At 48.1% G+C, this 14,250-nt stretch overlaps 2 protein-coding genes across 4 annotated transcripts in view; one reads left to right on the top strand and one right to left on the bottom strand.

The window, feature by feature from the left end:
- The window catches only part of EAF1 (ELL associated factor 1), a 48,728-nt gene extending 43,194 nt beyond the window's left edge, over nucleotides 1–5,534 (top strand). The window contains exon 7 of one of the 3 annotated variants that reach the window (XR_005836575.1): nucleotides 4,778–4,908. Coding sequence is in view for 2 of the 3 variants with exons in the window: in XM_040636828.1 (XP_040492762.1) it covers nucleotides 4,778–4,986 (209 nt within the window). In the remaining variant the exon portion in view is untranslated. Of the gene's footprint in view, nucleotides 1–4,777 lie in introns of all 3 variants that reach the window. The other 2 variants (XM_040636829.1, XM_040636828.1) reach the window with 2 other exon arrangements.
- The window catches only part of COLQ (collagen like tail subunit of asymmetric acetylcholinesterase), a 58,156-nt gene that overhangs the window by 21,622 nt on the left and 22,284 nt on the right, over nucleotides 1–14,250 (bottom strand). The window contains exons 2-10 of the mRNA XM_008708833.2: nucleotides 11,255–11,367; nucleotides 9,996–10,097; nucleotides 6,533–6,577; nucleotides 6,173–6,199; nucleotides 4,256–4,318; nucleotides 2,736–2,798; nucleotides 2,221–2,247; nucleotides 1,513–1,557; nucleotides 1,285–1,320 (exon numbers count right to left, since the gene is read on the bottom strand). Coding sequence (XP_008707055.1) covers nucleotides 1,285–1,320; nucleotides 1,513–1,557; nucleotides 2,221–2,247; nucleotides 2,736–2,798; nucleotides 4,256–4,318; nucleotides 6,173–6,199; nucleotides 6,533–6,577; nucleotides 9,996–10,097; nucleotides 11,255–11,367 — 521 coding nt within the window. The remainder of the gene's footprint in view (nucleotides 1–1,284; nucleotides 1,321–1,512; nucleotides 1,558–2,220; nucleotides 2,248–2,735; nucleotides 2,799–4,255; nucleotides 4,319–6,172; nucleotides 6,200–6,532; nucleotides 6,578–9,995; nucleotides 10,098–11,254; nucleotides 11,368–14,250) is intronic.

Below are 14,250 nucleotides of genomic sequence, written 5' to 3' on the forward strand. Positions count from 1 at the left end.
GAACTCTAGATGGCAAGTCTAGTAAATGGCTCAGAGGCCAGAGGAGCTGTCATACTCAATTCCACGGTACTTTATTATTCTTTGATGTTCACTCTTGCACTGAATGAAGACCTAGCCTAAATACTTCTAAATCAAATTATTTTTTTCTCTTTTAATGTTTCCTTTAACTTGTTTATATAATTATTTATTTTTAACCCGACATTCCACCTAGGGAATAGCTTGTAGAACAGAGTTTTTGATTGCTTAAGGCAGTGATAAATAATAATAAATTACTATCTGAGGATTGAAATTATTTAAATATGCCCTCCTGGCTGGAGGTCAGATAAAAATTGTTTATTCAAGTTTGGAAAAGAAAACTTCAAGATAAACTTGGAAAACAATTAGGATACTAAGAAAGCATGCATTTGTATGTTTGAAGGATATGCCATGCTCTGAGGTTTAGGGAAAAATGACAACCTCCCAGGTCAATGGCTTTCAGCATAAGGAACCACCATTACAACGTTAGATAGAGGTGTTTTCAGTGGCCAGTTAGGTACGCTCTCACGCTCTCTCTTTATCCCCTGACACCTCCTCTCACCGCCCCTCATTCTTCCCTAGACCCTAACCCTAAGTTAAGGTTTCCAGAAATCTGCCAGTCAATTGCCACTTTCACAATTTTTGTCATATCTGCATGCTATCGTTAGTTGCTCATTATTTTTTCTTTAATTCAACTGAATGAACTCCAGTTTTATTAAGCCTTGTTCCCAGCAAGATATCCATGAAATCCCACGAAATATTTAACTGTTTAAATAAAATCTTTAACTATCAAATAAAAAAATGTTTGCTGTCACCCAGCTAAAATAACTCTGTGTACCTTTGGCGGTACAGGTACCACCCTCGGAGAAGGTCTAAGTTGAGTGCCGCCAGCAATGGCATGAGGCCACAATGCCTGTGCCTCACACTGGGCCCCTTGACCATGGCAGCTCAGACCTGATCCCACTGTCATGATGCCTTCTGCTTCTGAACATCACCATGGCCCTCTTGAGAGGCAGGAAAGGCAAAGAAAGGCCTCTCCACCCAGATGGGGTGTCCTCTCCTTCCCACTGAACTGGAGGGAGGTCTCAGACCATGCTGGCACCCTCTCTCATCAATGTGCGTGGCAACTTGCTCCTCTTCCAAACCAGAACCTTCCATGGCAAAACCCACTTCCTCTGCCCATTGGGCAGAGAGGCAGAGCTCTTTGTGTAGTGCCTAGAAGGTCTAATTTGTTACCAAGGACTCTTTTCACCACTTCTAAGTACTTACTTTCTGCCCCAGCATTCCAGGAAATCCCGGGAAACCCTGTGAAGAGAGCAACACATAGAGTGACTATCTCTGAGAGAGGGCCTGAGAGGGCTGTGGAAGAATGTGATCACTGTTTTCAAGATAAGAGCCCAGTCAGTCAGTCACTCAGTCAGCCAGCCAGTCAGCTGGACAGCCCACAAGGGGCTGCCACTTTCATTGTAGTTTATCATTACATGCAAAGGCCATTACCTTTTCTCCTTTGGGACCCAAGTCACCCCTTTCACCTCTGGATCCCTAGGAGGAAACCACAGGAGAGAGTCAGACTTAATACCCTGGGCGGAAAATTGGAGCATTTCACAATGAAAGCTCCCTAAACCAACACCCTCATTTTATAGGCAAAGAAGTAAGCTCAGAGATTAGGTGACTTGCCCAAGGAAGGAACGAATGCTTTGTGATCTACCTTTTATTTGGACCACAAAGACCCTTTGCATTAATAAAAGACAACTCACAGAAAATTCTGGGTCCCAGATCCTCTCTCATCCTGTAAGAAATTTATCCCCAGGTTCTGGCTGGGTTTTTTTGTTTGGTTTGATTTGGTTTTTGACAGCTGAGAAGGTTGTGTGATGGAAGCTTAGTCTAAAGACACACGTCAGCCATCTTCCTCCAGTAGCGCCCAAGCAAGCAGTGTTCCGTCTGCACTGGGCACAGCCTTCAGCTGCTCATCTGCTCCAGGTGAGCTGCTCTACCTCCACGGAGCTCCTCCCTTGCCCACGTGTCCTGCCTTAGGAGACCCCTCACTGCTCTCTCAGACCAATGACGAAGGACAGGGGAGTACCTAGGAATGGTCACTAGAGTCACTAACTTAAGAGAAACCTGGGTCTGTCCTCTGCTCATCATTGACCCCAGAGCCAACAGCCCAGACCAGGTTCTGGGAAGCCATCAGAGACAAACACTAACCTTTTCCCCTCTGGATCCAGGGTAGCCCTAAAAGAAAGCAAAAGGTACATTTAGGATCAGCCCTATAGAACCTTTCAGTTTGGTGCAAGAGTGGAAGGAATCCCTGAATGTGATGGTGAGGTTTGTCCCCCACCTGGTGCTGCAAGTTTTAGTGGGGGTTGTTACAATAAATACAAAGATGTCCCTGAGGGTTATGTTTATACCAGGCCTAAAAAGAACATTGCTTTTCTTAACCACAAAGGCCTGAAAAAGGTTTCCATCTGCTTTGTCATTCAGAAGCTGGACTCTCCCTGCCCAGAACAGCAGGAAAGACATCTCCATGCCCTGTGTCCTAGGCATGATGTCCCCCAAAGGGCTGACAAAGGCATTCACTCTGGCACTGGGTTTTCCAGTATCTCTGATGTTCCCCAAACCTGGGATGGCAGCCCCACCCAGTCCCCATCTTTGTGGACAGTAGCTGTTCCAGAACCTTAGTGAGAAGACCTGGGAGTGTCCACCTGGACCAACACACTGACCTTGGAGCCCATTGGTCCTCTTGACCCTGGCAAGCCCATCATACCCAGGTCACCTTTTTCACCCTGTGGGAATTAGAAAGGGAGAAAAGACCTACAGTGACTTTACTAGAGAAAGAGAACCCAGGGAACCATGGGCAAGATTAGGATGGAACTAGGGACATCGGGGCTGGCTGGTGAATCTAAGGACCCCACATGCTCCCTTGCTCACTCCATATGGGTTCAAAGCTCCATAGTCCACACTTCATTCTGGTATTTAAGACTAAACATAAAATGAAATTGCCCCAGGCAGAGCAGATCTCCAAACTCAATGCTAAGATGCTATAAATGTGCCATCTGTTCCTGGAGTGGGCTGTGAGAAGGTAGGGGGAGAGCATGGGGGCACTGGGGCCTCACAGGACTAAGTGTCAGCACCCCAAAAAAACTTTACCTGCTTTGTTCTTTGCATAGGGAGGGCCTTTTGGCATTTCCATATACTCTCACCCTAGGTTTGCAGCCAAATAGAGTGAACATCAGCCTCTGGGCATGCATTATTGAGACAGGGGCTAAGACTCATGGGTGGGCTCTGTACTGTCTGTGCCAAAAATTCTATATCAGGGCTAAAAAGTAGAAATAGAAGATACTTGTACCTAATTAAGAATTTTTTTTAGAAGTCACATTAAAACAGGCAAAATTAACTTTAATAACATTTTATTTAATCTAATTATCATTTGAACATACAACCAATATAAAATTAGTGAGGCATTTTACATTCTGTTTTTCGTAATAAATACTTGAAATCTGTTGTGTATTTTACATTTAAATCACACCTCAATTCAGGCGTTAAATTTTCATCCAAAATACTTCATCTGTATTTAGATTTCATAAAATTTAGAGTTGAAAAAGCAGATTCACACATTCAAGTTGCTCCAAACGTGCTTAAAGATTTTCAAATAACTGAACTGAGTAAAGGTCTTTAAATTCAAACTTAAATAAAAAATTCAGTTCCTCAGTTGTACCAGCCACATTTTAAGGACTCATATGGCTAGTTGCTGCCATATTGGACAGTTTAGCTCAGTACAGCGGATTTTTAGAAAAATATCCTTGGGACTTCTCCTAAGAGGGCTGGGAACACAGTTTTCTATTCCCATAATAAATACTGCTGGTAAGTAAATCAGAGCATATAGACCCCCTCAATGCCCAGTGTCCTGCCAACAGATTTCCAGACACAAGCCCCTCTTGGGATCTTTTCAGGGAAACCAAAGAATTACATGCTAACTCTGAGGACAAGGGAGAACCACGGCCCCTGTGAAAGAAGGGAGCAGCCCCTTATTTCTCCCCCCAACAGGGGTAGAGCTGTTGGATAGACCAAGGTCTTGTAGTCCAAGTAAAGGAGAAAGTATTTGGGAATCTGGGCAGTCCTTCTCTTCTCTTCTTCCTCTTCTTAAGGACATGAGTTTCACTATGTACCAAAGGCCAGGGGAAGACATCTTCTCCCCTCATGTTCTGATACCACATGAGCCCCAAGAGTGTACCAAACTTACCCTGGGTCCTTCAGGGCCAACTGGCCCAGGCATGCCAGGAACACCCGGGGGGCCGGGTCTACCCTTCAAAAATGAACAACAAAAGTCAGGACGACTGGGTTTGTTTCCCTCTTTCCAGGAAATAAGATTTGTTTTGGGGGCTCTAAGGAAACTGTGGGGTCCCTAATCAAGCACTCTGGGTTCCTCATCCCCACCTTCCAAAGACTGATAGCCTCAAAAGTGGGGCCACTTAGTTATAAGTTCAAGTCCTTGGTATCACATGTATCAACACATAAGATCTTATTCTACCCAAGGAATGGAAGGTGGGGGGCAAAGAAAGGAAGGTGGTGGAGAAGGAATTCTAAACTTCTTGGCTCTTTGATCTTTAACACCTCTACCCACCCAAATGTCCCTTGCATTGCAATAGGTTCTCCCCAAGGATACAGTGTAGAATGGGATAGGGTTTTATTTGGGGTGCACTAGCAGATGCTGTTGGTACTTCCCCAAAAACTTGTTCACTCGCTCACTGTGTTCATCCCCCAGGGGCTACGTGCTTTGCTGCCACAACTCATTTCTGCAACTGCAACTGTGGAATTTGCCCATGGGCACTTGGAGCTGCCCAGCAATTTATGTACCTGTTCTCCCTGCAGCTAACAGCTCAACTCCCTTACCTCAAGGCAGGACAAACTCTGTGGTGCAGTTCACACTCCGGAGTTCCCCCAGGAATGAGGCTGAAGATGGACTTCATCTGACATCACGCCCAAGCTGGGCTTCTTCCCCTACACCATCCAGGTCCCCTGGCCCTCAGGATCCTCCTGAGAGACCTCCCAGAAGTCATTCGCTTGCACATGGCACACATGGCCTCTACCTCTGCTTCTAGGGAAACCAGCCTAAGCCAGGAGCTATGGAAGAGCAAGGCTTATAAGAGAAAGCAGGAGCAGGGACTTGGGGTCCATCTCAACCTCTGCAGCCATTGGCTAATTTCACAGCTAGCCTCGCTAGACACGTGGAAGGCTCAACCCCCTAAACCAGAGATCACAAATGCTGGCATGTGTACTGGTTTCTGCTCTTGCTGCCCATCTTCATGGCAGATGTCACTGATCTATCATGGTCCTCATTAGTTCTGAGCATGGAGATCATCCAAGAATCCTTTCCAGCCCAGCACTTCTGATGACCACTGTGACTTGCCTGGAGCTATGATCTGGGCCCTGGAGGGATGTAATTTTGTGTTGCAAAGGTTTGTTTGAGGCTTTTGTTGATAATAAAACCATTTGAGTAAAACATTTAAGCAGAGAAATAGTAATTTATATTTAGAATCATGGGCATCTTTTTTGGCCAAAGTCTTGCACCTTCTTCTATCCCCAAGACCCACAGTTTCAGTGCCAGCATCCATTGACCACAGTGAGTGGCTGCTGGTTTACTCTTTCCTGACATGAATGAGAGTCTTGGTGACATGTGTTTGGTTCACTCAGAGTGCCTGTGACCTTAAGTAACTCCCATTTATTTCAGCTGGGCCAAAAGGCAAAAGCCATTTGCTTCTGTCTTGCACATTGTTCCAGTGTAATCAAATAGACAGTGAGAGTCATTTCATGCCACTCGTTGGGGCCTTGGAGGGTTTCTCTAACGGGTGGTAGGATGAGATGGTCTGAGGTTGGGGGAAATCTGGCCAGGCTTGGCAGCCCCTGGGAGAAGTCCACATGTCTGGCAGTAGCAGGCTCTATCTAGCTCTTGAGCAAAAGAACAGGCAGAAAGAGCCCCCTGTCATCATCAGAATGGCAGTGTGATCACTGTCCGCCTGGGTATTGGGGCCGGAAGAAGTGCACTGCTGGTTCCCCCTACCCCTGGAAGTGCATGCACACGTGCGCACACACACACACCACCCCTCACCCGTGGAACACAGTTGCCCATGTAATGCTGACAGAACAGCATGGACCATACCTTCCTTCCTGGTAGGCCAAGCTCCCCCTGTGAATGGAGAAGACAGGTAAGCAGAGGCTGCTTGGGAAGAGAAGTTCTGGAAGCACAGAGCTTAGTAGGGCTGATGGCTGGGCATGATCATATGGCTTGGCTGCTCGGCTGCTCACAGCACCCCTGCCATGTCAGTGGGCCAAGATGAAATACACCAGTGGGGTCTCACAGCTGCAGCAGCAGCCCCGTCATTATGGAGCCCATCCTCATGCACTAAGGCAGAATTACCACATGCTTTGAAATCTCAACCAGAAAATTCTCTATGACATCCCCAGGATATAGGCTGGAATTACCAAGGAGAGGTAGACTAAAGAAAGTAATGGCTCATACCTTTTCTCCTTTTGGTCCTATCTTGCCAGGAAGTCCCGGTGGACCCTACACCATCAAGATAAGAAATGAAGAAGTATATATCAAACCAAGGCAGGGCAGGTGGTAATGGAGGCAGGACTAGGAAGGAGGCTCTTGGTGTACTGGACTCCTCCAGCAGCGTGGTTCCCTGTGCAGACTCAGGGCTCCAAAGACCCATGAAGGACATTCTTGTGCCTTCCAACCTAGTCTCCCTGTCCTCTTCTAGCTTTCTCTGAGCTTTGTTTCCAGTGGTGCCATGGTTACAACTAAAGAGTCTTCAAGAAAAGCTGTTTGCTGAAAACAAGACGCTTCGCCACTTCTCTCATCTTTCCAGCTGCTCTCACCAGCTCTCCCTGGGGCCCTGACAAGGGGGAAGTTTTGCTTCGCGCAGGAGCAGCCAACTTAGCAATTCCTGTGCTGGATCTACGGGCACCAGGTACAGTGAAAGCCTCCCTTAAGATGTTAAGAATGTGGGCAATGGTGCGTTTTTGTCCCATTTCCCAGACACACGCGTGAGGCTGACTCCAGCTCGGGGATTCTAGCACCTACTACACTAAAGCTTGGTACATCCACAGCCAGAATGCAGCTGCTTTTTTGCTCACACGTCTATGAAATGCTCAGTGGGCTAACTGCTTTCCACATTCCCTAGTACAGCGGAGAGGAAATCCATCAAACGCCACCAGGCCACTACTTCATCCCCAAGATCTGCAGGTGAACACGCCTAACACAAAGCCTATTTGAAATATGATGCCTATGAGACTTGTCCAAATACCAAACAGCCCCCTCAGCTATCACATTAGAATCCCCTGTGGATCAAGACCAAGATCAATTACATCTCAATTAAAGGAGAGGGGCACAGGCATCAGGAATTTTTGAAGCTCCCAGGGGATGCTAATGAACAGATAAGTTTGGAAACCACCATCTTTGGTTTATTCTCCTGTTTGGCCTGGGGGGGGGGCGGGGGGAGTGTTGTTGAGTGTTGTTTCATTTCCTTTCCTACTCTCCCCCTTCTCTCCCTCCCCTCCCCCCACTCACCACTTTTTTCACCCTCCCATCTTCCCCTCCTCTCCACTTCTCTCCCTCCTGGTCTGGGTACCCTCCTGTGGAAAGAGGGCTTCCTGGGAGGGGGGCCTCACCACCCCACCTCCACAGCCACCCACCCAGTGACCCACTGGGGACTGCACTAGCCCCACCACCTGGCCCTCAGTGCTGCACCCCTTCATTTCAGAGCTGCGTGGGCCAGCTTGGGTGGATAGTGCAAGGTGCAGGGTATACAAGTCCTCAAGGATCAAAGCCCAGGAAGCACCAGTGGGCACCAGTGCTCCCAGAAAGTGTGACTCAGAGGGGCAGAGGTTCCCCACTCCCCAAAGCCTGGGAGCCCAGGGTGACAGAGAGCCCCAGGACCGTGCACATGCCCAGCAGGATGAATGAATACTGTTCCATTCTCTCATTTCTTATTATCGGGCCATTGTGCTCTAGCTCAGGGCTTCTCAAGCTGTGATGTGCAGATAATTCAGTGGGGGGGGGGGTTCTTGTTAAAATGCAGGTTCGGATAGCAGGGGTGTGTGTATGAAGGGGGAGGGCAGAATGAGATTCTGCATTTCTAACAAGCTCTCAGGTGATGCCAATGTTACTGGTCCACAGATCTCTTTCCTTGGGAACAGCATTTTACGCTGTGTTCTAAGGCAACAGATGGGGTGCAACCCCCCCACCCCCAGATGGGCAGTACATTCTCCGCACAACTCACACGATTGCATGAGGTTTGAGGTGTACAAGCATGGCTAGAGAGCTGCCGGTCTGAAGTCAGCAGAGAATCCCCCTTTCCCTCCCATGGCCTCTGGTCCTCACGTGCGCTGAGACCCAAGGAGACTGCCAGGGGTGGGAAGATGGAAATCCACGGGACAGGTGCCCCTCAAGGGGCCCATCCTGCCTTTCTGCAGACTTCCCAGCCCTGCTGTGGCAGTCTCTGGGTAATTCTGGGTCCAAAGGCCTGTTTTTATTGCATTCAACAAATATTTATGGAGAGCTTAGGACAACCCGTGCCCTGGTGTGGGCTGGGCACAACATGTGAACAAGATAATAGGCAATGTCCCTGCTCTCAAGACCAGGGGTGGGCAAACTGTCTCTGTTAAGAGGCAGATAGTAAATATCTTAGACTCTGCCTTGGATACAGTATCTCTGGTCACGCCACTTATCTCTGCCCTTTTGGCACAAAGGCAGCCAGAGACAGTATAACTTTGATTATAAAAACAGACGGCCGCCAGACCCATAGGCCACAGCTGCTCAGTTCTTGCCAGAGAGCTTATATTTTACAAAGGGAAGACCAGAGAGACCAGGGACAGTAACAAAACCAATAAGAACACCATTGGGATGGACGTGATGGGGAAGCTCCTCTAGACTGGGTGGTTGAGGAAGGCGTTTCTAAGAAGCTGGCCTGTAAACTGTTCTGACAAAGGAGCTAGCTGGCCATGGTAAAAATCAGAGGGAAGAACATTCCACACAGCCAGAGCTATAGGCACAAAGGCCATAAGGCTGCAAAGAGCTTGGCATGCTTCAGGACCCAAGAGATGTGCATCGGGTGGGCGATGTTGGTGGTCTGAGACAATGTAAGAGAAACAGGTAGGGTCCTCTGGGGGGTGGGGTGGGGGGCTCTGTAACCCAGGGTGAGGAATTTGGCTCTTAGTCTCCTGGAATGGGAAGCCATAGGAGAGGTTACCCAGGAAGGGTTGACAGAATTCATAAGGCACGTGGGCAACTGACTCCTGCCTGTACTCTCTTTTCCCTCTCCATGGCAGGCCCCAAGCCCCAGGCTGGGGGTGCTCCTCCTTGATGGATTCCCTGCTCCCAGGCAGGCCAGAGGAGCCAGGGCCTATGAGACAGGGTCTCTGGAAGGTACTCTTGTTTGCCTAGAAAATCGTTTCTCTAACACTGTGCCTGCTCTTCACTCTTCCCTTTAGCTTCAGTGGGAAGGGGTAGGCTGCCAGGTTACAGCATCTGGGGGCCAAATGAAGCTCAGAGGAACAAGTTCCCCGTCACCTCTCCACTTTCCTGCACCAAATGCAGGCACTTCTCTGGCTACTGGCAAGGGTCAATGGTCAAGAAGGGGCAACCCATTGTCACCAAGTGTTTGATGATAATTAATATAACAATCACATCCATCCAGGCAGCAGCTCATTTGGACCCCTCACCACCACCAAAATCCAGTAGTGCAGGGGTAATTATTATCCCCATTGCAGAGATGAGAAAATCAAGGCTGGGAGGCCAGAATTCACCCAGAGAAGAAGAATCAGTGTGCTATCCATGTGGCTCTGGAGCTGGAGGTGAACTAGAGAAGGAAAAACAGCTCCCATATCACTTTAAAAGGGGCAGCTCTAAGAGACTTTCCAGCGGGCTTCACTGCTCTGAACAGAAGACAGCAAGAGAGGATGTGATGGAATGTACCAACCTGGGGGCCAGGAGGTCCAGGGGAGCCAAGCAATCCCTGCGCGCATGAGGCCTGCGTGGTCTCCAGTTCCAGGATGAGATTCTTCATGTCTGGGGAGAGAAGCTTCAATGCAAAGCAACACACGGTGATAGGTCAGACTTGGGGGGCAGAAGAAGGGTCACCACCCTGGACACAGACCTGTTCCCCAGGCCAGTCCTCAAGACTGTTGGTTCCCTGACATCCCAAAGGGTGTCCCAAGAAGACGACCTCCTGAGCCCCCAGTTCCTGTTCTCTCTTGAGACATACCTGGCTTGAATGGGTTATAGAGATAGAATAGCCACTTTGGATGGAGTTAGGAAGCTCATTTCAGGGGCCTTTATCCAATGTCTAGGATAGCACTGTCTGACAGAAATAAAATGCAAGCCACCAGTGCGAGCCACATAGGTAGTTTTACATTTTCTGGTTGCCACATAAAAAAAGGTAAGAAGAAAGAAGTGAAATTAATTTTAATAATATATTTAATCCAATATGTCCCAAATATTGTCATTTCAACATATATTTAATATTAAAAAATACTAATGAGACAATTTACATTCTTTTTTCATACTGAGTCTTCAAAATCCAGTGTGTATTCCATATGTACAGCACGTCTCAACTAGAAATGGCCTCATTAAAAGTGTTTAAGTCACATATGGCTAGTGGCCACTGCATTGGGCAGTAGAGGTCTTAGAATTTCTGGAAAATTTTGAGAATCCCAAGTCCCTAGAATATCCTGGCCTGTTGTCTTCTAGCTCAGCTTCCCAAATCCTGCTCTTTCCCTCTTCACAAACTCTGTTCCGTCTCACACCTCAGTATGGCTATCGAGGGACCATTTCCTGTGTCCCCTCACGGAAACAGCCTACATTCAATACGGGCTGTGGAAGGGAATTTCATAAATACTTGGGAAGAAAGGGGAAATTCCGTATCTAAGCAGTTGAAGGGAGCCTCAAAAGTTATAAATTCACCTCATTGCTCTCAGGAAGACGGGACACTTTGCCAAATCCAATTTCCTGCTGAGAAGAATCTCCCTCCCTAACTTATTTAGGACAGTGGGAGAACGTACACACAAGAAACTGCAAAATGCCCATTCTAGGGTTCAACCTGCTGCATGAGAGTAAAGGATTGGATCCCTCAAGAAGAATCTGGAGGCCACTCACCTCAAATGAGGGGACGTGAGGGGCTGTGTGGCGGGCACTGGGGAGCCTGCATTTCTTTTTTCTCACCAGTCCTAAGGTACTCACCAGACTTCGGCCCCCTCTGAAGAATGGTGGTGGGAACAGCGGGGGTGGAGGGGGCGTCAGGAGGCAGCATGCTCTGGGGCCACCACGCTTCTTCTGATCCAATCCGGGAAGAGCTGTGCAGAGAAAATGGCTGCTCATTAGTGTGAGGGCAGTGCTGGGGCCTCTGTCATGCCCAGTGAATCCTAGGGAGACCCATGCAGACACCCCAGATTTCTGAATCTGCAGACACCCCAGATTTCTGAATCTGATCTCTAACCCGCTAGACGTGAGTACACCTTCTGTTTGCTACTTGATGGACCCCTCCCCCAGGCTCCGCTGAATGAAGATGGTTAATAAACAAGCAGATGGTATGGACACTGCGACCATAATAAGGTCCATTTCTCCCTCTTCAGGGACTGATTTGTCATTTTATAGATGTGACAAGGAATGCGAAGTTCAGACTTATAATGCACTTCTAGTAGCTGAGGAGAAGGAAGTGTTGTTAATTATTTTGACAGTGTGCTCAGAGGGAATTGTTCAGGGAGGGGGCAGCCAGGGCCCAAGGTGACGCTGATTATAAGAGACCCAGAGCCCTGATTTAAAAACATCTGTTTGACTCTAGACTCTACCCACACAGTTGGTGTCACCCATGTTCACTAAAGAGTTTACAGTCGAATGACTCAATACATGGGTGTGAGGAGATGAAAGGAGGGCCCTGGACCCTGGTAGCTTTATTGAACATAGGGTCTTGCCCTTGTTCAATGTTAGCGTATGCTTCATGTTGAAGTACACCTTACAGAAAGGATATAGATCATGAGTCTATGGCCCAATAGATTTCTGCAAAGTGAACACACCCTCGAAGCCAGCCCCCGGATCAAAACACACAACTCCCCAGCATCCACAAGCCCCACAAGCTGCTGTCCAATCTCCGCACTCCTCCCTCCTCCCTCCTCACCATCCTGACTTCTAACCCCAGGGAGTCACTGTATCTATTCTGGAACTTTATATAAAGGGAATCAGACAACATGAACTCTTGTGTTTGGCTTCTTTGCTCAACATAGCATTTGAGGGGGTCATTTGGCTGTTGCTCGTAGTTGTTAATGCTGAATAGAGTTCCACTGTGTGACTAGACCACGATCTACTTATCCATTCCACAGCTGCTGAACATTGGGTCGATAACCATTACACACCTCACCAGAGTGGCTACACTAAAAAGGACAGAAAAAAACAAATGCTGGCAAGAACGTGGAACAAACAGAACTCATACATTGGCTGGGAGGAGCATAAGTTGGTTCAACCCCCTTGCAAAACCACTTGTTATCGTCTCCTGAAGCTGAATACGGGCATCCCCTACAGCCCAGCAATTTCACTCCTAGCTACTTACCAACAGACAAGTGGGTATATGTTCACCAAAAAAGTTCATGTGTACTAAAATATCCACAATGCTAATACCCAATACAGCCACAAGCTGTAATCTTACAGTTCCCAGTTTGGGTCTCATGATGGTACCCTCTACCCCTTCGTCGAACCTCTGGCCTCACAGAATGTGGGCAGGTCACTTCACCGCATGCCTCCCGGCCCTGGACCCAGCAGGTTCAGTCTTCTCTCTCAGGGGCCCGTGCTTGCCTATTGTTCGCACCCTGGGCTCCAGGACCTGGCTGAGGACCTCAGGCAGCTAGCTGTGGGTGCTCCTCAGGAATGGCTGCCCCGTGCACACCCACACGCTCCCTCCCCAATGGAGGAGCATCCCACGAGCCTGTGCCAGTGGTCCTCGGCCTCTCTGACCCCGTGCCTCCTTTTGTAAAAAATATTTTGTGAAGACCCTTTTATTATCCTAAATGAGATTCATAAATAATACAACATACACACACAATTTAAAAAATCAATACAATCTTACAGCAGCCAGATGTGGGGGTGGCCTGTCAGGGCCATGGAAGCGGTGAGGACAAAAAGGAAGGGACCAATGCAAACATTATTGAGGAGAGAGAAATGGGGTGTGGGGCAGTGTGTCATAGGAGCACAAGAGGAGGAAGAGTCAAGGGTGGTTTTGAGGTTGCAAGGGCATGGGACCAGTGATCAGAGTAAGAGATGGAAAAGTTGGAGGAGGCACTGATTTGTGGGGAAAGCTGTCAAATTTGGTGTTAGATATTTGTTGATTCGAGCACATGCTTTGCCAGGCACTGGGCCAGGCTGCGGGGGGTTGGGGGAGGTGCAGAAAGATACCTGACTGCTGCTCCCGACCTGCAGACAGTAAGGCCTGTGGAGCTTGAATAGCTGCCAAGGCCCTTCTGCTCATATCCTACTCGTCCCCTCCACCCACACCTAGCCTAATCCTGGAGACTCTTGTTCCTTCATCATAACTGTCAGGTGCTGCCTCCACCAGGAAGCTTTCCTTGACTTCCCAGGCCAAGGTTGAGAGTCCTGCCATGTTTTTCTCTGGGTTTACCCCCATGTTAGCTCTTACCTGTGGAATAGAACATTTTCCTTGTATCTCCCTCACTACAGTGCTTTCTGGGAGGATGGGAGCCAGTTTTTAATCCCCAGGTTCTAGCACAGTCTCTGACATACACTAGATATTCCACAAATGCTTGCTGAATTCATAATAATAATAATAATAATAATAATAATAATAATAATAAAAACCCAAACACTTACCACATGCTTAGGCACCACTGAAGTGCTTCACACCTATAAATTCACCTAATCCTCAGAGCGACCCTGAGAGTTAATACTATTGTTATCATCACCCCCACTTTACAGATCAGTTAACTGAGGCCAAGAAGTGAAGCAAGGTCATACAACTGGCAGCCTGGTTCTAGGGTTCTTCCTCTTGATCTCCACACTCTTCCACATGTGGGTGGAAACACAGGTCAGGAGCTCAGAAGAACGCAAGGGGTTCCCATAACAACCACTTGAGATATACAGTATCAAGGGCTTCCAACCATCAGGAGCACAGGTGTAGTTGCCTGAAACTGGCCCTATTGGCTCATTATGAGGGAAGACACACCCCAGGGGAC

Source organism: Ursus maritimus, unplaced genomic scaffold (assembly GCF_017311325.1).
Source record: "Ursus maritimus isolate PB19 unplaced genomic scaffold, ASM1731132v1 scaffold_20, whole genome shotgun sequence".
Lineage (NCBI taxonomy): Eukaryota > Metazoa > Chordata > Mammalia > Carnivora > Ursidae > Ursus > Ursus maritimus.